Source organism: Sphaeramia orbicularis, chromosome 1 (assembly GCF_902148855.1).
Source record: "Sphaeramia orbicularis chromosome 1, fSphaOr1.1, whole genome shotgun sequence".
Classification (NCBI taxonomy): Eukaryota; Metazoa; Chordata; class Actinopteri; order Kurtiformes; family Apogonidae; genus Sphaeramia; species Sphaeramia orbicularis.
This window is the reverse complement of record NC_043957.1, coordinates 24424500-24451031: the sequence shown is the minus strand read 5'-3', so window position 1 is coordinate 24451031 and position 26532 is coordinate 24424500. Positions and strand designations below refer to the sequence as shown.

General features: G+C 37.8%; 2 protein-coding genes across 4 annotated transcripts in view; both read right to left on the bottom strand.

The window, feature by feature from the left end:
* Nucleotides 1-899, bottom strand: part of usp34 (ubiquitin specific peptidase 34) — an 87899-nt gene extending 87000 nt beyond the window's left edge. For all 3 annotated transcript variants that reach the window (XM_030132401.1, XM_030132409.1, XM_030132421.1), the window contains exon 1: nt 857-899. In XM_030132401.1, the coding sequence (XP_029988261.1) occupies nt 857-899 (43 nt within the window). The remainder of the gene's footprint in view (nt 1-856) is intronic.
* Nucleotides 900-3679: 2780 nt separating this feature from the next.
* Nucleotides 3680-25388, bottom strand: xpo1a (exportin 1 (CRM1 homolog, yeast) a). The gene is made up of 25 exons (XM_030144944.1): nt 24798-25388; nt 22925-23057; nt 22154-22255; nt 21394-21466; nt 21244-21305; nt 20220-20264; nt 19945-20126; nt 18914-18962; nt 18713-18832; nt 18105-18233; nt 16490-16648; nt 13214-13396; nt 12067-12205; nt 11625-11806; nt 11380-11536; nt 10705-10868; nt 10393-10527; nt 9519-9702; nt 9095-9201; nt 8565-8759; nt 7805-7973; nt 7345-7479; nt 6970-7129; nt 6032-6128; nt 3680-4567 (listed from the first exon to the last, which is right to left on the bottom strand). Exons 2-25 carry the CDS (start codon nt 23048-23050, stop codon nt 4421-4423), a joined length of 3201 nt encoding a protein of 1066 aa, XP_030000804.1. The 5' UTR covers nt 23051-23057; nt 24798-25388; the 3' UTR covers nt 3680-4420.
* Nucleotides 25389-26532: the final 1144 nt, after the last annotated feature.

Below are 26532 nucleotides of genomic sequence, written 5' to 3'. Positions count from 1 at the left end.
GGAGATAAAATGAGCCTTTGCAGTTTGATCACAGTCATTTATGTCGCGCATAACAGATTATCCCACATAAAACATCGTCTGAAATATACACACAAGCTATCAACTGGGTGCTATATGGCAAAATATGCGCCTCGATGCAGCCATTAATTTTCAGGGCTAGCTTACTCGCCGCTAGCTTAAACTAAAATTTGCCCAAAACACAACTATTAGATTGCAGTATCCGCTTCGTGTCAGCAGTGTTGACTCAGAGTGTGTTAATAATGGTTAGCAGGCCATTTTGGACAGCGAATCCGCAGAACAATGGGTGGCAGCGGAGTGGACAGCTAGCAGACTGACCTGACAAACACATCAAACAAAGTCAGCTAGCTCAACTAGCTAACTTAGCTAACTTCTAAACCGGAGCAAGCCGCGCTTCAACAGCCGCGGCATCCTTGAAGAAACCCTCCAATACACCATACACAGTCGTGCTAATGTGTTTTTACTACCCGCTTAAGTGTCACGTTTACCGGAGACCGAGATATTAAGGTTTAGGTTCGATTTTGGTGGTAGCTGATGTGAGTTGAGTGTTGAGTGTTTGACAGACAGGCCCCAAACTGAGGGGAGGAAAATTGCATTAGTATTCATATCTAACCAACACGACCAGAAACAATGTCGTAACTGTCAGTGACAGGGAAATGTGCATAAACAATGTCATTACTTTCACCATCCTGTGGACAAAAGGTGAGCTAACAAGGCAAACATGCAAAGTTATATTCAGCTAGCCTGGGAGCTAACACGCTCACAATCATACACTGGCCATCGATGTTAACATGAAGCAGCTACTTCTGGAGTAAATGGAAATAATATGTGCACTTACTTTCATTTAAAACCTCCACCAGCTCGGCGCAGTTTTCACACATTGTTCATGAAGAGGAAAACTGGGTGCACCAACTCAAACCATTGCACTGGAAACTGTTGTTGGCTGGCAGTTGGTTGTTTTTGGGGTAAAAAGGCCCGTTGGAGGGAGTGATTGGTGAAGGTTATTCCACTAAATGAAACCAGGGGACACGGCAACGAGCAGAACGTGATTTGCATCCAAGCGACGATGATGTACACAAAAAGTTAAGAGGCACTGAAAGGCAGAAAGCGAGTCAGACTCCAATCTGAGCGTTACTTGAGAGAGTAGACACAGCAGCCATGTTGAAAAAGGAGGGGGGGCGACATAGCGTGGAGATACTTCGGGACTTTTCCCCAAGTCTCGCGATATTTCCAATTGAGGTCATGTTTACAACCCAAGGGCATAGAGTTATTGTACAAGCTACCATTAGCGAATAATTAATGTAATTTAAGTTAGATCTAAGACATACGTTTGTAAATGTTTCATAATATACACTGGTAATTCTTCTTTTTCTGAATATTCATACAATTATACATATTAAAAGAAAATAGACAAACTATTTCTCAAATAGATTTGAAGGCAAAATGTTCCATTAGTTTTGGAAACATCTCAAGTCTCACCTGTTTTTTTTCTCTCAAAAATCTAATCTATAAATATGATAATCCATGTTCAGGAGAAAACACTGAAACACTATTAGACAATGTAACCAAAAACCCCTAAAGACAAAAAGGGTTATAATATTTCTCACAATCTAACATTAAATCATGAGTCAAAGCTTCTGACTAAAATGATGGTGGGATATAAATTTGTATCAAAATAATTATAATATATTTAATTATTCTGCATGTAACGTTCTATATTCATAAGCAAAAAGTTTTCTTCTTTCCTTGTTGAACTGAATTCTTTACTCACTTTATTAAGCAACATTAAGACTGATAATGTTTTAGAAAAACAAATATTAATATCATATGTTCTTTCTTAAATGTGATTCTCACACTGAGTCAGATTTTTTTGCCTGTATTTGTATCATCTAACCAGTGCTTTATGTACTGCTGTTGTTTCTGTCTTATGTTGTCAATAAAAATATATTAGAAATATATCTAGGAAAAAATACTGGAAACTTTTATAAATATTCTTTCTGTTTCAGTAGCCTAAAAAAAGAAAAAACTTTGCATTTGTTTTGTCAGTACTAGAACATTTTGAGAGAATGTTAAGCATTGAAACAGAGAAAAAAGGGGACACTTTCAGGATAAAGACATTTTATGTAGTGACATTAAAGGAAAGGGTATTGTTTCTTCTGATAGTTGATTCATGAAAAAAGGATAGATTTACAGAAGACAGGCTGACTAAACCACATTTTGGACATTTTTACCCAAAAATTGCATTCATAGGGCACAAAGATAAGAGATTGTGAACTGATATTAAAGACAAGGTACCCGTGGTATTACAGTATTACAGTATTACAGTAGCGGAAAAAGGTTGTAGACACCCCATGCTTTTGTGATATATTACAATAACAATCACTCTTATGTCAATGAACTGTGCCAAGTATTGTTCCATTCTCCAAACCCACATGCTCTGTTGTGAACATCCTCTGATCCATCACATCCAGGATATGACAATGTTGAAACTGTCAAGAATGTAGTTTTTCATTGATTTTTTTTTTTTTTTCTATTTAACAATAATATATATATATATATATATATATATATATATATATATATATATAGCTTGCATTTGTTTGTGTCTGTCTGATGCAGGCACACATTTGTATCTCAAAAAAGATTTTTCCACTTTTAATGAGCAAGGGGCTTTAAGGTTTCTTACTTCAGGCTTAAACATAATAATGAAAGATTTGGGGCTGTAGCTTAATAACACACATTGAAACTACCTCTAAATGCTTTATTATTTAGGGTCATATAGAATTCCTTTGTTTTTATTCATTCTTCTTACTTAATCTGGGTGAGTGTATTATGCACACTTTTTCAAAATTGATTTAAAATATGGGAACAGTACAAGCTTCCTGATTGCTACTAATTGACTTCTTTGCACAACATAATATGGAAATGAAAATTTAAGGAAGCAAAAATAATACACAAAAAAAGAGTCAAATTTGAAAAGTGAGAAGAGGCATAGCTTATTAGCTCTCACCCCTTTGTCTAAACCAGCAGTATGTACATATATACACATCCACACTGTACTTCATGTAATTAAAGGATTTTGTTATTAAAGGTCATATTATTTTTCACAATTTGTAGCAGGTCAAAATTCAAATGTAAATTTTTGCATGATTTGTAAAATCCTAACCCAGCCACCAAAATCAGCATTGAAGAAAATGGAAAAATACTACACTAGCACACTCCTCTGTAGTGAGCAAAAAATGCACATTGACATTTTTTAGCATTTAATCTAGCACCAAAAATAATAATGAATATTAACCAGTGTTGCTGTTAATTGACATATTCCAGACGGCAACAATCTAAAAATAAGTAGTCCAATTTTTATACAGTATATTGGAAAAGTTTTGTTTTTGGTATCAAAAAGTTTGTTTACACTGCAAACATGGTATTTATAGGATTAAAAAATATGAATTATTGTTTGGTATTTTGTTTATGGCACAAGTTGATAAAATGTAAAAAAGTTAAAAACGATGACATCACTATGGCATTGTGCAGATTACGCACTTTTGGTGATTTGGAAGGACATGTATGGGCTCCTGTCTGATGATTGTGTCCTTGTGAATTCCTCATGTTCCCCCCCTGCTGATTAAATAGAGTTTAAATGAACAGGCAGTCACAGAGGTTTTGTAAAAATAGCCAACTTTATATTCTCAGAGTACTAAGACAGCTTTACAAACAGGATGATATGCACACAGCCTTCCTTTTCATCCAAATGCAGAGCAGTCCAACTGCAGCTCTGACTCGCTCACAGTCAACCCCCCACCCCCACCCAAAAAAAGAAGTAACACACTGACAAACCCAAACAAGACAACAAAGGAAGCAAGAAGTACATCTACCCCTTGAGTGTCACATTCGTCCTGCACCATGTGGCACATTTTAGCACTTCAGAAGTCTGTCAACTAACCGCTGCAAATGTTTTAACATTATATATTACATATTAACAAAGAGGGAGGTGAAGTGAGGGGAGCAAGAGAGATTAAAAATAACCTTTAATTCTTTCAACTTCATGCAGGTGTAAAAGAACTGATGACAAAGCCTAAAGCTTTAATCAGCAAAGAATTAACAAAAGATGGCATGTTACACACAAAAAAATCTTTGTATAAAATAAGAACAAAAAAAAAAAAAAAAAAAAAAAATCGGCGCCAGGGTTGAGGGTCAATGGGGCGATTCTCATTTACATATTGACATTTATTTGGTCGACGTACAACCGAGTGCTGGGCTCCTTCTTGTGGACCCTCATTCTCTTTTCAAAACACACACTCACAGAAACACGTGTAAAGGAAAACATCAACTGGAAGTGTCCTCGCTCTGTGTTGACCTTCACTCCCTTCAGAGCTGGCCTGTGTGTGGTGCTGACGCCGCCTTAGTCGCACATCTCCTCCGGTAGCTCATGGGGGTTCAGGATACCGGGAACAGACATCTGCAGCTTGTGTTTCTCCTCATGGGCTTGACGCAGAGCCGCCTCCCGCTCCTCCAGGAACAGGTCAGTCGTGTCCTCACCAGCAAACTCCTGCAGGACCACACACAAGGACAAGCTCAGCAATGCCCACACACCATGGTTTTAACACAGGGGAGTCACATTGATTTTAGTTCAGGGGCCACATTTAGCCCAGTTTGATCTCAAGTGGGTCGGACCAGTAAAATAATAACATAAATAAAATTATAAATAATGACAACTCCAATTTCTTTCTGTTTTAATGCAATAAAGTAAAATTACAATATGATGATGTTTACATTCACAAATGATCCTTTCACAAAAAATATGAGTAACCTGAACAACCTAAAATTTCTTAACAAAAATACATTTAACAATATTCTGCCTCAGTTTATCATTTACACATCTGCATTACAACTCACAGATCACAGTGGATCTCCAAATACACAAGATATTTAGTGACATGCAGAATACTGTTAAAATTGATCTTATTTTTCATAAGAAATTTCAAGTTGTTCGTATATGTTCAGGTTAGTTTGTAAATCTAAACTTTCTCATGCAAATTTCGTTGTTTTTTTTTTCTCACTAAAACAGAAATTTGGAATTGTTATATGTAGGTTTATATGCTATTGTTTACTGGTCTGGTCCCTTTGAGCTGTATGTGGTGCCTGAACTAAAATGAGTTTGATTGATAATATCTTCAGTGTAATATTTTTGCACTTTGCAAATTCAAACCACAGGGTGGATTGAACCCTTTGGTGGGCCAGTTTTGGCCCACGGGCCATATGTTTGACTACTGGTTCAGACCAATACGCATAATGAGTCTGGCAAAGTATTCAGATCCTTTACAAGTGCTAATATTACTGAAAATTGTTTTCACATTTTTAGTGCCCCCCCCCCCCATCTAGTGACTCAATGACGTTCTTGGCATACTCACTTCAAGCTTCAAAACCCAAAAAAATAAAAAGTAAACAGAATCTCCCTTAGACCAAATAAAGACTCATGAAAGACTAATGAATATAGCTGACATGATGTCATTTCATACTGAAAATGTGAAACCACTTTACCAAGTTTCTTTATTTAACCTCCCTACCAGTCTGAAAAAAACAAAAGTAAAATCTCTAAACCCTACAAGTAGAGTGCAGAGAAGAGGGTATTACCTCCTCTCAGACTTCTTCAATTGCACTACATTTAATGTAATTACATTAATTTTGCCCAGTGACAGAAAAAATATCATGAACTACAGGTTTAAAGAGAAACACAAAGTTTCTCTGTGAAAAGGTCTCTTGCTCTAAGCATTGACTGTGTTTAGTGTTGCCAGATCTTTCATCACTGGTTGCATGCTGAACTAAAGTTGCATGATAAAAATTTCAGTTCAGCTGTTTCTTCTTCACAAAACAGAACGGACACTAATTTTGTCAAATGTCTAGGTGTTACTTGGATACCTTTGTTAGTTAATCTCACTGTGATGTTTTTTCACCCTTCCTGGTCTCTGTACAAATATGAGATCTTTGTGATCTGTTTTCTTTTGACATTCACCTTGATTTGTACGAGGAAGTCCCTCAGGTGCTCCTTGAAGGCAGGTATATCCTGGTTCAGACTGAAAAGGCCCGTTACAAACACCTTCACCTGGGCACTGAAAACAAAACAGATGTCAATTAGTTTACATGTCTGAGAACACAAACAGTGATGGTGAACAAACACTGGGCTGAGGCCTTTTCTTTTCTTTTTAGGTTTGTTTTTTTTTTTTTTGGTTGATCTTTGTAACTCCAATTTTACTGCAGCAATAATTTCTCTGAACACCTTACAGCAAAAGTCAAACAAATACTTTCAAGGATAATCTAGGGCAGTGAAAATTCCCCCTAACTTTTATTCTTGAGACATTATACTCATATTATTATACTTATTCATTTATTTTAAACTTAAAAACTTGTGTGTGTGTGTGTGTGTGTGTGTGTGTGTATATGTATATTTATATATATATATATATATATATATATATATATATATATATATATATATATATATATATATATACACACATATACACACACACACACACACACACACCAATATCCCATTAGTTAAGGCACATCTCCCCGGTCTCCTCAAAACACACACAATTATCATTTACTCCATTTATGTCATGGTTATAAATGGAGTAAATGCTGCTGTGAATTGGTGACGCAGTACGACAGGCTGCCAGTCACACTTGGAGGATTTTGGCCAGTAAGTTGACCATTTGTTGTGGGGGAAAAAAATCTGTATTACATTACTTCAGCCTAAATCTAAAGACTCCAGCTAAAATCTAGAGAAGCATTGAAAGAACGTATGTACAAACTCGCAAACTGTGTCTTCTGGCTGAAATGTATTCTGGTTTACTAAGACCGTAGTGATTGGTGAAAACAGTCCTCTTACCCAACCCAAAACTCATATGAACCCACTGTGGACTCTCTGCCTGGCTAAAGCCCACTTACTCTTGCAGGTGTGGGAAGGCGGTCTTCAGCAGGTTGGCGATGTACTCCTGGACATGTGCCTGGTTGTTTGTGGGGCTGGCGGCGCTCAATGAGACGCTCACCTTGCCCTCCTCTACCAGGTTGAACATGTAAGCCAGGATGGTGGCGTGCATGGTTAGACCTGCAAAAGAGTGGCAGTGAAAGGTTATTACAGGCAGTCATGCTCTGATATTATGGAAACTTCAACAAAACCAGCTGGAGAGATACGCAGTTATGTCGTTATTCTAAAAAAGACAAAGTCTGAGAGGCAGTGTGAGTAAAAAAAAAAAAAAGGTAGTTTCTTGTTGCATAGCTGCAGGATTGTATGCTGCCTTTATATGTCAACAGTGCGTTCACCTGCTGTGTGAGAGGTATCAGTGACCACAGAGAAGATGTGCTGCAGGATGTCACAGAAATACGTCTGGTAGAAGCTCTGAGCTGCGGCTTCCTCTGCAGATACATTCTGTAGCAGAGTGTAAAGGATCTGCAGACCTGGAGGACAAAAGGAAAAAGAATTTACAATAGTGGACAAAGCAACGAAAAAAAAAAAGACACGCAGGCACCGCTTTCACAGAAACATATAAGGTCTATGTCTGTAAAATGATGTGGGCAAAGTGCAGCGGCTGCTTCACATACTTTCTTACAACTCACTGTTCATTCACTTTCTGGGAATAATGCTAATATTCACTGCTGATATATTTTTAAAATAATAAAGATAATTGTATGTTGCATGCTCAGTAAAAAAAAAAAAAAATTAACCCAATCCAGTGACCTGGAAAATACAATGTTAGAGGTGAAATAATAATGAGCTTCAGACCTGTGTCAGCGACATTTCTCATGGTGTGCTTAAAGGCCCAGATGATGGAGTCCAGGATGAGTTTGAACTGAGCAGGGGCGATGGATAGGAAAGCTGGGAAGCATTGGGATGTGGCAGCTTGAAGGAGGTAGAAGAAATGAGTCCTGTGTTCGGGGAATTCTTCAAAGTCCTGTCAGCACATAAGGTTTGGAAAAAAAAAAAGAAAGAAACTTATACATATGCATCTTGACAAATGCTAGAAATCCACTACTGGGGTCTCTTCTACAGCAAACAGAACCATTGCTTATTTTTTATATTATTCTAATTTCACCATTAATGTTCACCTGTACTTCTAGTCATAAGTTTATAGCAAACGTGTACCATTTCTCAGTGCACATCAATGATTGTTGTTGATGCCATAAATTATTCTACACTGACTTTATTCATATCCACTCCTGTTAACTTATATACAAGGGAAATTTACTTTTGGGTAAATAAAGTTGAATTTTTCGCACATTTGATTTTGACTTAAATTGCTTTATCACCTCTCAGCTGACTGTTTATGTACAATATGTCTAGAAACTAACTGCATACACAGTAACGCAGTTGGGGGGGTAATTAATACAATTTACAACTTCTTTACTGTCAACTCATTCTATGCAAAATGTCTTGTAGAATTACAAAACTCTTAAGAAGATTAAATTGGATCCTGTCTTGTGTCTTTGTCACTTCAGCCATTTTCTATTAAATATCTGAATACGCAAGGTATGTAGTGCCTGACCTTGTTGATCATGTTCAAAGTGCACTCAAACACGGCGTCGAAGATCTTGGGGATTTCACCAGTGATGTGGACTCCTAGCTTGTTGACAATGGTTGCCATGGTGCTGAGGACCTCAGGCTCCCGAGCAGCCGGGACATTCCTCTGGTAATCAATGAGAACCGCCTCCAGCAGGGGGGGCACAAAGTTCTCTGCCACCTGGACCACAGAAGATGAGTCAGATTTACAACATGGCCCTCATTTGTCTTGAATAATATTTTTTTAAAAAAATAAATAAATAAAAATAAAAACATGACACATAAAAGAAAAAAGCATTTAAGAAGCAGAACAAATATTGCACACCTCATATAAAACTGTGACATGAGAGCTATCATAATAATAACTCGGGCATCAAGTCAGAATACAATATATATATTTTTTTACATACAGAAATGAAAAAGTATATCACCACGTTTATGTAGATCCAATATTTTTCAAAGTGGTAGACAAACAGATAAGTACGCATATTCTATGATTACTAACTTTGGACTCACCATCTGAGGGTCATTGGAGCGACTGACCCACCCAGAAATAAGCTTTAGAGTTTCCCTCTTCACTGTCCTCATACTTCTGATCAGCGGCTGCTTTGTCACCATTTCTCCTGTGTAAATAAACAGTAAGAAAGTTATTTTTACACAGCATGCTTATAAAATCACATCCTACCCCTGTAATTAAATCAAGTTTCCAGTTTAGCCTGTGTATTTCTGACCTGATTTAGCTTGTTCTTCTGTGCCACAGAGATGTCGAAAGAAATCACAAATATCTGTCCTCTTAAAAATTTAATAAGAAACTAAACTACACACTAGTGTCATGAAGAGGTTCAGCAATGTGGTTTTATTTGTGTTGGTCTTCTATATGAGTTGTTGAAAAAAAGCCAAAGAAAATAATTAGACTTTAAATCTCAGTGTAAATGCTAACCGTTGGTGCTGACTGCGGAGGAGATGTTTTCACTCAGACATTTGTATACATTGAGCATGTCCAGGTAGATGCGTCCCAGCTGGACGACAAAGGGGTGACCCACAGCTTTACACGCTCTGACATTTGTCTTCAGGATGCTCCCCAGCTGACGTACCGTCTCTGCGTCCTTCAGGATGTCCACATTCTGCAGAACAGAAGCCCACTATTTAGGACATGAAGTGCTTTGATAAGACTGTACATGGTTGGGCAACGATGCATGCACTAATCACTGTCTTTAGTACACTCAAGTTGGATGAACAGATCTTTTTACACACAGACTGAAACACTGGAATTTATTTATTTATGAATGTATTTTAGGTCAGAGGCAATCATATTAACATGGTCTGTTAATAATAACAGTCTCCGGTCCCAGGATCTGTTATATCTAAGTTCTATATCTATATCTATGTTCCAAAAGTCAGAACAGAACTGGGAAAGACAGCTTTTAAATGTCCTGGTTCAACTGCCTGGAACAACCTACAAAATGAAATAAAACTGGTCTCTTTAAATACAGTCAAAGTCATTTTAAATGAATGGGAAAAGGATAAATCCAGAGGTACATGTTTTTTCTAATTGACTGATTCGTGTTCTGCTTGGAGATGCTTTTAAAGAACATTGTTGCTATACTTTTGGTATCTTTTGATTCATTGATGGGGTTTTATATGCAAGTTTTTTGTTTAGTGTTTTATGTATGGTTATATAACTCTGTTTTACTATACGTTCCAAGTACATTTTTAGTGTGGATATATGGATGAAACACTCTTGCAAAAGACATTTTTAACCTAAATGAGTCTTTTTTTCCTGGTTAAATAAAGGCTAATAATATTGTTCTCACCTTGGTGGCCTGCTGGATGATGCTATCCCACACCTGGTTAGGCAGCAGCATGTACTTCTCTATGAGAAGTTCCTGAACAGCTTGGTCTGTCTGAGCCCCAATCATGTAGCCGACTGCCTCATAAAACGTGTGCACCTGCAAAGAAATGGGTAATTACTAAACAATATCTATGTTTAACATGTTTGCTAACAACAAAAAGGTCTTACTGACACAATCAGTATATAAAAAAACATCTATGATTTATGAATCTAAAGTGGTGTCAGTTCTGAACTAGGACAGGATGTTGTAATGAGGTAATCAGCTGTAGCTGACCTGCTGTGGCTGAAGGTCACAGATGATGGTGTTGATGTTGTTCAAGATCTCGTCGATGAAGGGCATCACTTCACCGACCTGAACCTGGACAAAATGACGCCGGCACTTCTGAGCTATCTTGATGAAGGTGTCACATGCCATGTCCTGGACACCATCATGGGTCTCTGCGTGATCAAAGACAGAGATGATGATTCTTAAGTATGTGTGAGTATGTGTTAAGTATGTGTGAGCTTGAGACAGAGATGATGATTCTTAAGTATGTGTGAGCTTGTGGGTTTGCATGTATATGTGTGTGTGTGTGTGTGTGTGTGTGTGCGGGTGAGTGGGTGGGTGTGGGTGGGGGGCGGTACTGATTTTTAAACTGATATGTAAAGCACTTTGTGCTACAGTTTTTAATGTATGAAAAGTGCTATATAAATAAAGATTATTATTATTATTATTATTATTATTATTATTATGAGCTCTGTCATCTGCATAAGTTACTATTTAATAAAATGTAACAAACTAAATGAAGAAGAAAAGAGTTGTGAAAGCTGCATTAAAAAATATTTTAAAACTGGGCATCTGGGCAAAAAAAAGCACCTTGAATCCTTAATTTTAACTAAGATAGCTAGTTTTAGGATTTATATCAAAATAAATCGATTTCAGACCAAATGATTTAATTTTTTTCCTCACCATGCATGAACTCAAACAGCTTGTTGACAACAGTCTTGAGGAACTTCCAGTGGGCTCTGAGGAAGCGAGGATACTGGCCCACAATGTACATGATGTTGGAGGCGATGATGGCCTTGTTGTCTTTACCTCTCTTCTGCTCACACAAGCCCAGCAGGTCCTGAGGAGACAACAGAGAACCATATAAATCAGTTGTACTTATTTCACCGGTGTGTTTATTACTGCCATATTTCCAGAGAAGCCCTCACCTTGATGACTGTGACCAGGAACCTTTTCTCATCCTCCTCATGCATCGCCCCGCTGATGGAGCCGATGGCCCAGCAGAGCATGTTCAGGTTCCTCCATGACCACTCTGTGCCATTGACCTGGTTATGGAGCTTCTCTGTCATGATGCGTTCAGTGTCGGCATAGTCAAGATGGGTCAGATACACTGCAGTCACAGACAGAAAGAACAGTCACATTTTTAATAACCTCATGCTGATCTTAGTGTAATACGTTTTGATGGAAATGGTATGCTTATGTCATCAATATGCACTTTGGCTTCATGTTTCTGAGATAATAATATAGCTCCAAAATTATGCAGAAAACATGTAGCTTTTAATCAAATAAAAAAGCCATCACTGATCTAAGCTCTTGACAAAACAAATTATTTTCAAATTTATACTACGTTAAAAAGATTAATAAACAGACCCAGAGTTTCTCTCATGTTCTTGTACAGGTTGATGGCATCTGTGTCCTTCATGAACTCCCTCACCACCTCGCCTTGGTCGTTCTCCACAACCAGCACCTCCTCTGGTTTGGCCATGCGGCTCACCATTAGCAAACGCACCTACAAGGGGGAAGACAAATAAAGACAACCTTCAGTACATGAGCTGCAGAAGGAGTTAGATGCATCGGAATGTGGGCTGAAAGTGGTGTACCAATGTTATTATAAGAACTGGAGTAATTTGGACAAACTGATGTGACTTGTAAGTAAGTGTGACGTTAAAGTAGTGGTTCTCAACCTTCTTCTGTCCGGCCCTCCTTTGGAGGACAAAAAAATCTCCAGACCACCCTCAACCCCAAAAAACATTTTAACAGTGGTGCAATTATAACTTTTACTGAAAAAAACATCAATATTGTAGCAATACTTTTTGCTTTTCCTTGAATAATTTGTTGTGCAAATTAAAAAATAACTTAGACTTTTGCTTGAACAATACAAATAAACTCAACAAGACTGCTCCCTGAGACAATATTTTTCCAAATATAAATAGGAAATGTGCAATTATCTTACAACTATGACAATAAAGTCACTTTTTTTTTTTTTTTTTTAGAACAAACAAATTTTGGTAACAAAGATGAACATGTGAACAATATCAGTGGCAGCAATGAGCCTGTTTACATTGCACATCTTAGAACATTAAAGTGCAAACTGTACAAACTGTGCAAAAACAGAAACATTGCACAGTTTTGTTTTCCAGTTCAATCCTTGTCCATTCTCCTAACCTAAACTCTTTGTCTAGTCTAGTGACAGATCACCACAGCAGTAGATTGGATTGTTGTATATCCCTAAAATGAGTCCAGGGTGCTCCGAGGCTAGAACATAAGTTCCACCTGCTACATGTTCTAGTCTGAAGAAAAACAGACAGGAGTGATCCAGTGATCCAATGACCAACCCCCCCCCTCCACACACACACACACAGTTTGAGAAACACTGCGTTAAAGGAAGTTTATAATTTTTAAGTTCAGATAGTGATAGAAACAAGCTTAGCAGATAAAATATTTATAAAATTTCTGGATATTTTAGGTTTAGTCATGCTTATATCATGTCTGTACACATGTTGGATGGAAGCCCCACCTGGGAGAGAACGGGCAGGTAGAGGTGTCTGCGTGGGGGGACATCTGAGAGCAGCGGGGTGCTGGAGGTGGAAAAGGGGCTCTCTCTGTAGAGCTCTGCTGCAAGGTGATTCCAGTACTCCAAACAGATCTTAAAGATCTCCGTCTCCTCCACCTCAGACACCAGTAGCATATAGTGGAGTGCCTGAGAACAGGAAAAGAAGGATTAAAGCTTTTGTAGTTTGCTTTTGAATTACACACAGATGGCAGCAGTTAATGATACGTATAACACTTCTGTTTACATCCTGGACTGTGCTGGACTGCAACAAACAGACCGAAGTTTGGTTTATCTTTACTTTAAAAAAAAAAAAAAAGAGCAAAATCCAAGCAGTTCCATTTTGATGAAGCATTTACATCTCCTTCAGAGCAACATTTTGAGGTTTCCTTGCAGCATGATGTCACAATTACGGAGGAAACATTAACATAAGAAACTAGACATAGACTCATTACTATTTCTAACATATGACAGAATAAATGTAATCACTAGTAATACTTTATTTATACTGAGATAAGAAAAGCACATTGGTACTTTTATATAATCGCTCACTTCAATGAGAAAACTGGCAATAAATACTGTTGGAATATTATTAAATTACCCATTCATTACTTGAACTGACAGTCAGCTTACAGATATCTGAATAAATTTTGTGCTGGAATATACAGTATACCAGTTTCACATATCTGTTATGGGTCCCCTAGACTCCCGATAAGCCGCACCAGCTGTAGTAGCTATATCTTATGCTGATAAACATTTCACGTTGAGCTCACATGAAGATCTGAAGCAGTTTCCTCACTACTTATTAGAGGTCGACCGATTATTGGCGCCAAAACTTGGAAATTTGACGTATATCGGTATCAGCCTTTTTTTAATCCGATGGGCCGATATTAAGAAAGCAACTTAAAACTGGGTTATTTCAGCTCAGATGCAGCCCCCCCCTTTCTCTCTCTCTCTCCCCTGCCTACTGTCTCCTGCACTATCCACCCCGCGCCCTCTGATTGGTTGACGCGGAAGCTGTCCTCACACATACACAGACTGGGACTGACTTGGGATGAGACTGTGCTCTACATACATTTTCTCCATTACTAACACATAGTGCGCAGAGCGTTTAGACCCAGATAGATGAACTAATATTCTGGTAAAAGCTCATCACCCTCCACCTTAGTGTGCTTCCCTAAAACAAGTGAACTGAGTTTTTTAGGCGCTCTCTCTTAATCCCACACACATGCTTTTCTATCACAGACTGTTTCCATCTCCATATTATCAGCAGTCTTCTTTTAACTAATTCTCAGACATGTCAGGAGGTAATATGTGTTAGCAGAGCTGCCGCTAATGTTTACTCTGCTCTGACGTTCTTCTGAAACATTAGTAGTAGTTGTGAGATGCAGAGCACAGGGATGTTTAGTACAGTTTCAGAAGAGTGGTCTGTGTTTACCTTTGACACGTGTGTCAAAGGTAAACCGGAGCTTCTCACACGAGAAAACTTCACCTCTCCACAGTGTGTACCCCTTCCGCGTTGAAATCCAACGCAGATGGGGTACACCCCTGCGTCAAATAGTGCCGCTGTGGGGCTCTGACCGCATGCGTCGATTTCTGACTATTTGGGGTGAGACTGTTGGTATGTAATGTAATAGTGTGTGTTTGCGTTAAAGTCACAAGAAGAACTCTACAACTCACAACTACTGATGTTGCTGTGAGCTTTCTAGTCCTATGATCTGAAAATTAAAGTGAAGATGAGAGAGTCAAATTCAGAAGTGATTTGTCTGAACATGGTGGAACATTTTAAATACTGTGTGTGCTCATTAAAGCCCTAAAGGCAGTTTGTGTTCTGTCAGGAGTTTAACTGCACTCGTAGCAACTATTATACTTTTTTATGTAGCTTTTGTCATATTGATGAATAATGTAGCAACATAGTTTTGAATGACAGGGTCCCTGCTATCGCATGGTAAAATCTAAAATTTAATAATGAAATCAACTTAAGGCTTCCCAAATGCTGTAATAAATGAAGCATGATGAGTTGAGCATATGTAAGCATGTAGCCCAAGAGTTTACAAGAGTCTCCCTGTATTTTTGTTGTGTTTGAACTTAAAACAAAGATAAGTCATTATAGTTATATTTAAATTTTACTTTATTTACTGTGGAAAAATTTCAGGGAGCTATTTATTTCAGCTTTTATTCAACTTTATAAGAGATGCTTCTGAGTCTAGGAAATCCATGCACTTCTGGAGCTATTATTTTCTATTTGTTTGATTAAATAAACATGCTTTAGGCATTTAAACGAAGTTCAGTGTTTGCATTATTCCAAATTTTTCACGCCAATTTTTACAGTTTTACTGCAAAGGAATATTGGCTCCAAATATCGGTTATTGACCTCCTCTAACTACTAATAATCGGTATTGGCCCTGAAAAACCCATATCGGTCGATGTCTACTACTTATATTGGAGAGTTGAAATGAAGCAGCCACAACTTCTCCTTTGTTTTCTGGAGGCTTAGTTGTAGCACTGTATCTTAGACTGCAATAGAAAACAGCCATGGATTGAATGAGTTAAATTTTGTGTTTCGTGACCTCCTTTATTAGTGTATATTCCACATTACTGCTTTGTAATAGGCATTTTCTTATGACTGCATAGCTTTTATTTGTCCTCAATACTACTTAAAAAGCTCCAGCTTTTTCCTGTAATATTTAGTAACATCTAGCACTCGTGCGCAGCCTGTGGAATCGATGTATCTTCTCCTCGATAAATGCCAATTAAATGGTGACGCATTTTTGACAGTCACGTTGGTGAATTCATATTCTTGATGGAGAAAGCACAATCGTAATTTTGCATTTCGTTTTTGTAATTCTTGATGTTAAAACTTATTCATACCTACTCTGACAGATAAAACACAAAATACATTTTATGCATGATTGAACTCATTCAAGAGTTTACGAATATCCATTTTTTGCATAACTATAGTCTAATATGCATGCTTATCTGTCTTATGCACATGAATATTTTGACATCTTCCTTACCCATAAATATCTGCCTGAATGAACATCCAGCTACAAGAAGTCTATCCCAAAGTATAACCAAGACACCAAAGACCAGACGAGAACAGACATTTAGGGCAGCAGAGGTGGAACTGACAGCAGGTTTATTTATTCAGCCTGACACTGAGCATCATTTAGGTTGAGCTGAAATTACTTCTGGACTGGGAAAAAAAAATATGGAGATCTCTATAAATTAAACACATCCCACCTCCATGAGCGTTTCTCGCAGGTTGGGTCTTTTCTCAATGAGCTGGCCGTGTTCTTTGAGGAAGGTGCAGAGGAACAAGCTGAGGTTCTGGATGAAGTTCTGCTCGTCGTCCTTTCCGTTTGCGTAGGCCACTCTGATGTTGGTGTTCAAAGGCAGCATCTAACCAGAGGAAACAAACAAAACCCATTTCAGACTCCAATTTGCCATAATAACATGTTTTGATAAAGGATTATTTACTGTAAACTGGGTTTAAACCTATCAGACCACCCAGGTGGATCTCACCAAAGCTCTTTTCTAACTCGAGTCAACAAATCAACTTTTTAAATATATACAAGCCTGGGAGGAGAATACATAGTTGTGTCACTCAAGTTTTGTGAATTGATTACATATTGTAACTTGATTGCTGCTTACAAAAAGTCTCCTATTACTAGTTAAAATAGGATCCATCACTGGGTGGTTAATTTATTGCTTTGTGTGACAGGAGAGGTGGTCATTGAAGAACAGAAACATTAAGAATTGTAAATGAGTCAGTTACATAACACAGCTCATTTTCATCTGCATTCCAAGCATAATGTTTAACCCCCCCCCAAAAAAGCTATAATAAATGAAAGAAAATTAAATGTATAATAAAGAATTGTGATGAAAATGCCGAGTAACGTCTAATTTTTGGTTGACTATGAGGTTTAGTTTCAGTAGATTCACATTTGTCTGATACGTAGCGGTCATAAATTGTACTTTCTGAAAGCTGTTGTTGAAAAAGGTGATAATATATGCAATTTACTTCGAGGAATAAAAGTCTCCTCTTATGTTTCCTCTGGTTGACTAAGTGCTGGTTCTTTCACAAACAAAGGCCCGAAGGGAATGGTTAACAGATGTGTGATGTTTTTCTATAGTAATCCATGCAGTCAGTTGAGGGATTTTTCTGTTCCTAAGTTAGTGTAAACAAATACAGTAGAGGGACAAACACCAGCGGTAGATTCATCCTAAAGCATTGTCTGGGTATCAGTTACCTTATTTCTGTTTTTGCACTGTGGTATAAGGATCCATGGTTGTCTGGAAACATATCACTGAGCATCGTTTTTATACTCTGTGACACGGTTCTTCTTTAGAAAACAGAAAAACAGCTACTGGGTCTGATAACAACCACTGGTTTTTATTGTTCCGAGGCTGAAGAGTGGCGCTTGTCTCCATTGTTAACAGTTATAGCGTCAGCTCCGTTGGTATGTAGACCACAGAGCTCCCCAAGTATCCTGATTAAGCTCCATCAGACCAAAGTATTGATGTGACCATTCCCTAGATTTGTTTATTTATTTTTTTTTACTTTTGAATGGTTCTGCTGTGGCCCCATAAAGCGCTGTTCCTTCACTTGTTTTTTATTTGTGTCTGTAAAGCATGGACAAACAGACAGACACCCATGGACTCTGCTGAGAGTGTTTGTGTGTTTGTAATCACAGGCTGGAGGCAGTTTGTGCTGCGTGCAGACGTTACGGATGTGTTTAACTGTGAGTGTGGTGGAACAGTGTGCTTCTGTCTGTAATAACCGAGTTAATGAACCCGAGTGTGTAATCACAGTAAGCGCAGCTAACTTGAGCACATTGATAGAGTGTGTTTGTACCTGTTTGAGCTGGCTCATGGTGAGCGTAAACAGGTTGACAAACTGCTCCTCGTACTGGTTGACACTCACTCCAGCAATCTCAGTCAGACATTTCAGCGTCACATTGCGAAACATGGGTACATTCAAGAACTGAAAACAAATAAATAGGGTCAACATTGAAGCATTGTCTCTAAACATTTAGACAGAAATTACATTAAAAGGTCAGACAAAAGTACAAAGGGGCAAAACAGTTGAAATGTTTCTTCTTCATGAATTACTCAGATTCTAGTTTATTTCCCCAAACTACAATCGAGTCACAAAACCATTGGGAGAAAAAATACTGGATATATCCTTTAAAGATTGTTGGACATTAAGAGATTGAAGTTGAAAAGTGCATTATTTTTGTATGACAGAGACTGAATTCAATCAAAAATTCTATAAAAATCTCCACAAACCTTACCGTGTTAGTGAATATTTTTAGATTAAAATTGAATTTTGTCAGAATATTTAGTTTTGTCACACAATCACACATGCAGTGATAGCCATTTTCCCCTAATTTCCTCAAGGACTTCTGACTGATTTATGTTAGGTGAGCTTTAAATTTACAAAATGGGAATTCACTGGTTCACCTTGTACACCAGAGTGCTGATGAGCTTGGTCTCAAAGATGTAACCCAGAGGAATCCAGTTCAAGAAGCGGAGCAGAGTCTCCAATGTAGCCTGGACCAGTGGGGCATTCTGGGAGTTTTCCTGCACAGAAACAAAATGCACATATATGTTTGGGTTGTGGTATTAAGTCAGATTACTCAGATGATGGGAAATTTGTCTTACCATCACAAACTGGCACAGCTGGAATATTTGCGAGAACTCGTTGCACATGCTGAAAGTAACACAAAGAGGATGAGATTTTTGAATGAATGATTTTGTTACTAATCAATTTTACTTATTTATTTTAAGGCTTCAATATATACTTTGATTTAATTATACTGTGGAGGCCTTTAAGTTCCTCTTGGCAAAAGTGGTAGAAACTTGAGTTCTTCTTCAAGCTGGGCTTTGAATAAGAACTCAGTAGTTTCTACCATTTGTAGAATGTGTGAAACATTGTCTTGATCACACACTATCTTTGTCAAGACAGGAGGATTGTTTCCACTCACAAAGTCAAGAAATCACTACTCTGCCACAAAGGTAATCACCACATAGCACATTACCCTGAACTACATGCAGTGTTTCTGCTGGTAAGGTTTTGCTGTGGTGCAGCACCACGGCAAATTCCTTGCTGCCACACCATGCATTTCATACCAAAAAATCTTCACCATCGTATTAGACTTATTATACATATGTATAATATATAATAGTCCAGGACAAACGTCCCGCCCCCTCAAATGAAAGTTTGCGAAAGTTTGCTTCAGGAGGTAGGGAAAAGATAAATGAGCGTCAGGTTTCATTTTCACTTTCGTGGGCAGCGGGGTACACACTGCTCTGTACCCCTATAGTATTATAAGTAGGACAAAAACTGAACGTTGGTCAAACTGAAAGTTGAAATAACACATCCAAGAATCCTTTTTCAATAGATTTTAGCAAGTCATCATCTTTGTCATCAGTCTCTTTTTAACCCACTATTCATCATTTTCAAACAAGCAAGCCAGAAGATGGATGTCACATCCCCGCATCTCTACTGTACGTACTATGGTTGAAAAATGTGCCATCAGAAACAACATGGGAGCTTCCGTAACCATGACGGTGTGGTTTAATTTTCCCATAGTAACAGAAAGTGTCGTTGCATCATGCACATTTATATAACAGTCAGTCATTAACATGTTGCTTTATTTCTGCTAAAGAATGGACAAGTTATTATAGCTTGCCTGTCTTTCAGGTGCTTGGCCTTGACTTGGGTCATCTGGCCACTGGAGAAGTCAAACACCTCCTCACTGAGCAGTTTGAGAATGATCATGTTGTTCTGACAGAGGCTCTCACTCGTCCGACTCGCTCCCACAATATCACTGATAAATGTGGGCCAGTGTTTGGGCCACTCCTGCTTCAGGATCTATAGAAAAAGAGATTGACCTAGTTATTATATCGAAGTAAAGTTTTGTTTTTTTTCTTCCACAAACACAAGATGAGGCATTGTTTTAATCACCTGCACAAGGATCATGTTGAGTTTTGAGATGTACACTCCCTCTTTCTGTAAAAGCAATAAAAGAATAATGGAATCAACATAAAGCTGCACATGACTAGTTAACTCTTTCGGTGCCAGACAGTTAAGGGGCTAATAAGCCTTAAAAGTGCCACAGATTTTGGTCGTTTTTCAGTATTTCGCGTCGTTTTTATAATATTTGAAGAATCCTGCAGGAAACCGCTCGGTAACATCCGACCAATTGCTGATTAGATTCAAAACGCACCGGACGCAGCCGATTCATTATTGATCGGAATTTGCATAATTCATAATAATAATAATAATAATAATCTTTATTTATATAGCACTTCTCATACATTAAAACTGTAGCACAAAGTGCTTTACATATCAGTTTAAAAATCAGTACCACCCCCCACCCACACCCACCCGCACACACACACACGCAAACCCACAAGCTCAAACATACTTAAGAAGACTGACTGAGCACGGGTAGACCAGAACAAAAATGTACAAGTAAAAGTAAAACATCAGTTTAGGAGGCGCTGTCTCAGGGAACCATCCGCACCAGGAGGCAGCCGCCGACCCCGGCGACCAGGCACCAGCAACACAGCCCCGCATCCCAACTAGTGGGAGAGGGCCAACTGGGACCCCCACCCACCAGAAAGGAGCGGACCCCAGTGAGAGAAGGTGCCACAGCCCCCGGAGTCCACAGCCGCCCCCCGGCATGGAGGGCTCCCTCTGATGAAACACCGGAGAATAAGAAACATTAAAAAGATATAAAAATATTATTCGGTCGCGTGTCCTCAAATTCCCGTCTGATTGGTCTCAAAAGGGGGACACAGAAAGAACGTCATCAAAATGTGAGAAAGAAATGGGGGTGGATGGTTTGTTTGTACACAAATGTGGCGTGTTCTCCAAAGCCGATCTGATCGGCCCGTGGCACTTTAAAGGTTGTATTCGTAAAGCCGATTTAATCGGCCCATGGCACTGAAAGAGTTAAAGGGATTTGGCATTAATGTGTCCTTACCTCCATGTTTGCAGGATCCGAGGAGGTCTTGATAATCAGCCCAACAACATACTTCTTGATTCCTAAAGATATAATCACATGTTTTTATTGGACGATACAAATGACGAGCACATATAGAGTGTGGAATCTGAGGCAGAAAAGTGTGTTTACCTTCACACTGATTCCTTGGAAGGATCTTCCAGCGGGTTTTGATGACAGCCTCCAGAATCTGAAGTGCATAGTACTGAAAGGAGTTGTATTAGAATCAGACATTATCCTTTAAACAAAGACCACAGGAAATTTATCTTATTTAAATCTTTCGCTGCTTTCATGTCACATTTGTTATCACACAAACCAACATCTGTGGCTTTTCAACACTCATCTAGTCATTGTAGTGATGCAAATTATAAACAAATATAAAGGAATATCTAAATAAATTCTGACTGTTCAGTTATGTTATCTTTTACTGTCAACTCTACATCACAATGGCATTCAGTCCTATATTTGCTCTTCAAACAGTTAAGGAGTGCAGAAGCTTAAGCAGTTGTTTGCACTGAACAGAGTATTGATATTTAACGTGACTGTTAAAAGTCAGAATGACTCAGCAAATACTGACCGACTACCAGCTGCACCAAAACACAAACAAAAAACTCCACCTACTACTGATAATGTTGAGACAAAAACTATCTGAAAAAAAAAAAAAAAAAAAAAAAGCAAAAAACTAATAACTTTGCAGATAAGCACTGGGTTTAAGACATTGAACTTCCGTTAGCAGGAGAAAATCCAATAAGCACAGTGGAGAAAACATCTAAAACCTCAATCTGATGCAGATAAAGTGATAAGCATCAGCTGCCATTATTACACTAGCTTTTGACACTGTTTTTAAAAAAGCATCCTATTTCCTCTGTCTCTGCCTGTTTGAGGGTCGTACCTTTGTCTTCATATTCTGAGAGAACTCCAGGATGGTGTCCACCCTCGTCCAGGCATCTGGGTGGTCCTTCAGGTTTGTGAGCACTTCCTGTGCTACCCGTTGCTGCAAAAAAAAAAAAAAAAATCTAATTAGTTTTTTATGTTTTACAGATGAGGCAGCTAAGGTCACTGAAGAGTTAGATGCAGTCTGTAGTTTTCTCTTTTCTAACACACAGACCTAGGTACAAAAACTACTACTACTACTACTAATACTTTTATGGTACCGAGTAAATAGTTTAGATGACAATGAGAATTGAAAAATGTGTTATCACTGGGTTTTGTATGATAGCTTATTTCATAATTTAAGGAATATATCAGTTAGTACATGCAGCAGAGGCAGACTTTTACAATTTAAAAAAACAACTTCAGGTTATGGCAATTAGATTTGGTTTTCTTATGCTGTAAAACTGCTTTGAGGGTATAGAAATAACAGTGGTGAAAACTAAGACAAAAAATTACAACTATAATTTTATTGACATTTTTCTTATCTTGAAGCCAACATTTCGGTATCCTAATTTTTTTAATAACGATATCTAGCCACTGTCAACAACATGCAAAGTGTTTGGTTGAAACAAGACCTGAAAGATAAATTCACAGTGACAAAATGCTTATCTTAAACATAAGAATACCCCTGTCACAACCAGCCGTCATTTGACCAAATGATTAATTTGTCATTTTTGCACCAGATACATAAATACCTACAAAGCAGCCCACAGAGGAAAGGGGCTCTCACCTGTGATCCAATGTCATGGTACATGGAGTTAACAACATTGTCCAACAGGTTGATGTCAAGTTTCTGACTGAAGTCCAGCAACTGTCTTGCTGGGTGATCGGCCAACATCGTCATTTCTGCTGGCATAGAGCTCCTGAGGGGAGGAAGAAATTATTTAGACTTCAACTAGGAAACAAACATAAAGGCACTACATAAGAACACAAAAATTGTACAGAATGAGGAAAATCGGCAGTTAGTCTTATTTATAAGAAATGTGTGAATCATTTATTTTAGCTGGAGCTATGCTTCTTTTCAAATATTGGTGCTTTAAAAGATTACATAAATACTGTTTTTCTTTTTCATGTTTAGTAATATTAATATTACCCGTAAGTGTACTGACATTGGCCATGAAGAGCAGACAATTACCTAGTTAAAATATTGGTATCCTAGACATCCATATGGGAATACTACTAATTTATATACCATTACTGTGAACAAATATTAACATAAATTCTAAAATAAAACGAATGCTATGATAATTCATACCAAATTATCAAGGAATTCCCAAATACAACGACTTCATAAGACCTCTGTTAAGATTTCTATGAAGTTTATGAGTTGCTACAAAACAAAAATCATGTTTTAAAGTTCAGAATTATGCTACCCTCTGAATTTAATTTATTTTATCATTACCACACACAATCTAAGCTTCACCACCTGCTCATAGTTTACTCTTGGATTGGATTGAAATTTATACTGAGCAGTGAGCACTCAACAAACCATAAAGGATAATTTCACATGGACTGATTTAAATACTTGTCACTGAAAATAGAGGAAATGATTAGTTGCGAAAACCAGTAATGTTTAATCTCCACTAGTTTTCATTGTCTTACTACAAGTTTAGATTCTGTGTAGTACTAATACAGTGATTGCCAGAGATCTTGCTAAGTATATTGTAAGTACTGGAAGAGGAAAATAAAGCTCATTTTGAGCGTATATTTTTCCAAGGAGTATTTCAGTTGCCACATTTTTTTTCTTTTTTAATGTGAAAGTGGTACTATCATCACTCATCAATACTCAAAAGTATCTGGATGGAGAAGAGCATGAATTTTCAATTAGTTTGTAAATTATCTTTTAGAGAAAATACCTGACCTGACATGGGATGATGTGTGATGTCATTTTAGTGTGAAGCTACTTTTATTCTGATCAAAGATGACCAAAAGGAAACACATACTTAAAACGTATAAAATAATACAATTTGATTACACTTTAGGTAAGGGAGCATGGTTATTTAATAAAGATGAACACAATACAAGCTGCTACTGCTTGATCAGTATTTAAAGGCATTAACTCATGGTTTCTCCTCTTAACGTTTACATTCATGGATTAGACGATCATGGAAAAGATTAATCATGTTCACTATTAATGTGTATTATCTTCTAGGAAACCAAACAAAACATTCTTACACAGAGATGAAATAACTAAATTCAGTAATAAAACGCATAAGGTTTGCTGGAAATTCCAAAGTCAGTGTGAAGTTTTAGTCAGCCCTCGTGGTCCAATTGTGACATCCAATGAAACACATAGTAATCAGTGGTCAAAGTTAAAACAGCGCCCCCATCTGCCTCCCGTGGTGCGGTGCGGAGCGGGGCGTTCATCACAGCGCGGACCGACTCATACAGCAATGTACCGACTGTTTAAGGGGCAACTGCGCTGCTTTAAGTAGTTGGAGAACACCATATGAATGTACCAACTCCGGCTAAATATGTTAAATCATGCTTTTATGTGTCATACCGCCAGTTAACCCCGTGACAAAACACCACATACTTTAGAAACTGAAGGATGCTAGCCCATGCCTGATAAGTTAGGTTAATGTTGATCAAGATAAACTTACCGAGTGTGTCCTGTCCCTTTGGCGAAAACAATATGTAGTGGATTGGCGTGACTTGGAGATGACGACCAAAATATAATTCCTTTCAAAGCGTAACAGCGTTATCTCATCGCACACATTTACGGTTTCTAACCTTCAGTAGCCACAAGCTAACATTAGCTTTCCGGTTGACACTAACGGCGTTCACTTGAGAGCTTAATACTTGTCGATTACCACCGATCTATTAAAAGCTTTCCGCAGTTTACCAAAACATAATGTCTGTTGTCCTCAACCGATCTGAAACATTTCTTTTTCAGTTTTCCCACAAGGCTAATAGCAACTTAGCGTGCTAATGGAAAGTCAATGATGATTTAGCTCTGCTGGCTAATGTAAGCTAAGCTAACCACAGAGATTCACGGAGTCACACTTGGAGCGGTATTCCGGGTCATAATCAGAAACTTAAAGAGTCTCGTTTTTATTTCTGATTCTATTCGCACACACTGTTGGAGAGCAGAGATGTTTTAATGCGTGCAAGTGTGCTCTTCCTCTAAGCTCATGCTTCCAACCACGGACCGGTTGAAACCGGTTGAGACCGGGATATTCATTCTCGGTGTTTCGGCCCGTCGCGCGCCGCGTAAAATTTGGACTATGTACCCACCCACCCTGTACCTGATTTGCTGCGAGGTTGTAGACGTAAGCTTGCGTCAAAACTGGGTGGAGCCGTTAGTTCTACTATGTCTGTAAGAACGTCGGACAGAGGTCCGTCCTACTTCTGTCATACTTTTCAGTTATTCCTCACTTTACTCTCCAGCTGTGATCAGACAAGACTGCCCTGTCTCTCCATTTGTATTTTTAATTGCCGCTGAACTCCTCTATTTTTATTTTTTTTTGTCAACTGTGCAAATGTAGATTGTATCAGTACAGGTGATAGTTGTCACCATTAACCAGCTTGCTGATGATACTATTAATTTCCTTTAAAATAAACTGCAAGTATCCATTGCTTTAGATGCATTAAAATATTTTCACTTGCATCTGGCCTCACTATTAATAAAGATACGTGTAAAATAACCACACAAGATACAGATGTCCTTTTGATAGTGACAAAGTGAAATATCTCCATCATTAAACATGGCCATTTTATTGGGTGAGTCTTATTTATATAAAGATACTTTTTTTTATTGCCATTTAGGTGTTTTTATTCTAATTTTACATTGTACAATATGTGCAATTATTAATTAATTGTTTTTAATCATTTTTTTTTTCATGTAAGTATATTTACCTCCTGGTGGAGGTAAATATACTTACTTGTTAAGTTGCATTCCATTTATATATATATTTTTGTTTCTTTTAGGTTTATTTCTGATAATTACCCCACTCCCCAAAGGGGAGGTAAAGGGTGTTGTTTTTGGTTGGATTTGTTTGTTTGTTTGTTTGTTAACACTCTAGCAACAAAGCTATTGGTTGAATTCATACCAAATTTGGTTTATAGATTGCCAGTGACCCAGAATAGATCTGATTACATTTTGGGAAACATAAGTCAAAGTTCAAATTTTTTATGAGTTTTTAAATTGTTTTTTTTTTTTCCATTTACTTATTATGGACGAAATTTCAAATGTCTGTAGCAGCAAAACTATTGGTTGAATTCATACCAAACTGGGTTTATACATTGCCAGTGACGCAGAATAGATGTAATTACATTTTGGGAAAAGCAGGTCAAAGTTAAAATTTTTTATGAATTTTTAAAATCTTTTTGTTTTCT

Coding starts and splice junctions, on each gene's coding strand:
- xpo1a (XM_030144944.1), bottom strand. CDS start 23,050: ATGCCAGCAGAAATGACGATGTTGGCCGATCACCCAGCAAGACAGTTG. Junction 11,807..12,066: donor GAACATGAGAGAAACTCTGG/GTCTGTTTATTA, acceptor CTGTGACTGCAG/TGTATCTGACCCATCTTGAC. Junction 8,760..9,094: donor GCTCCAATGACCCTCAGATG/GTGAGTCCAAAG, acceptor TCTGTGGTCCAG/GTGGCAGAGAACTTTGTGCC.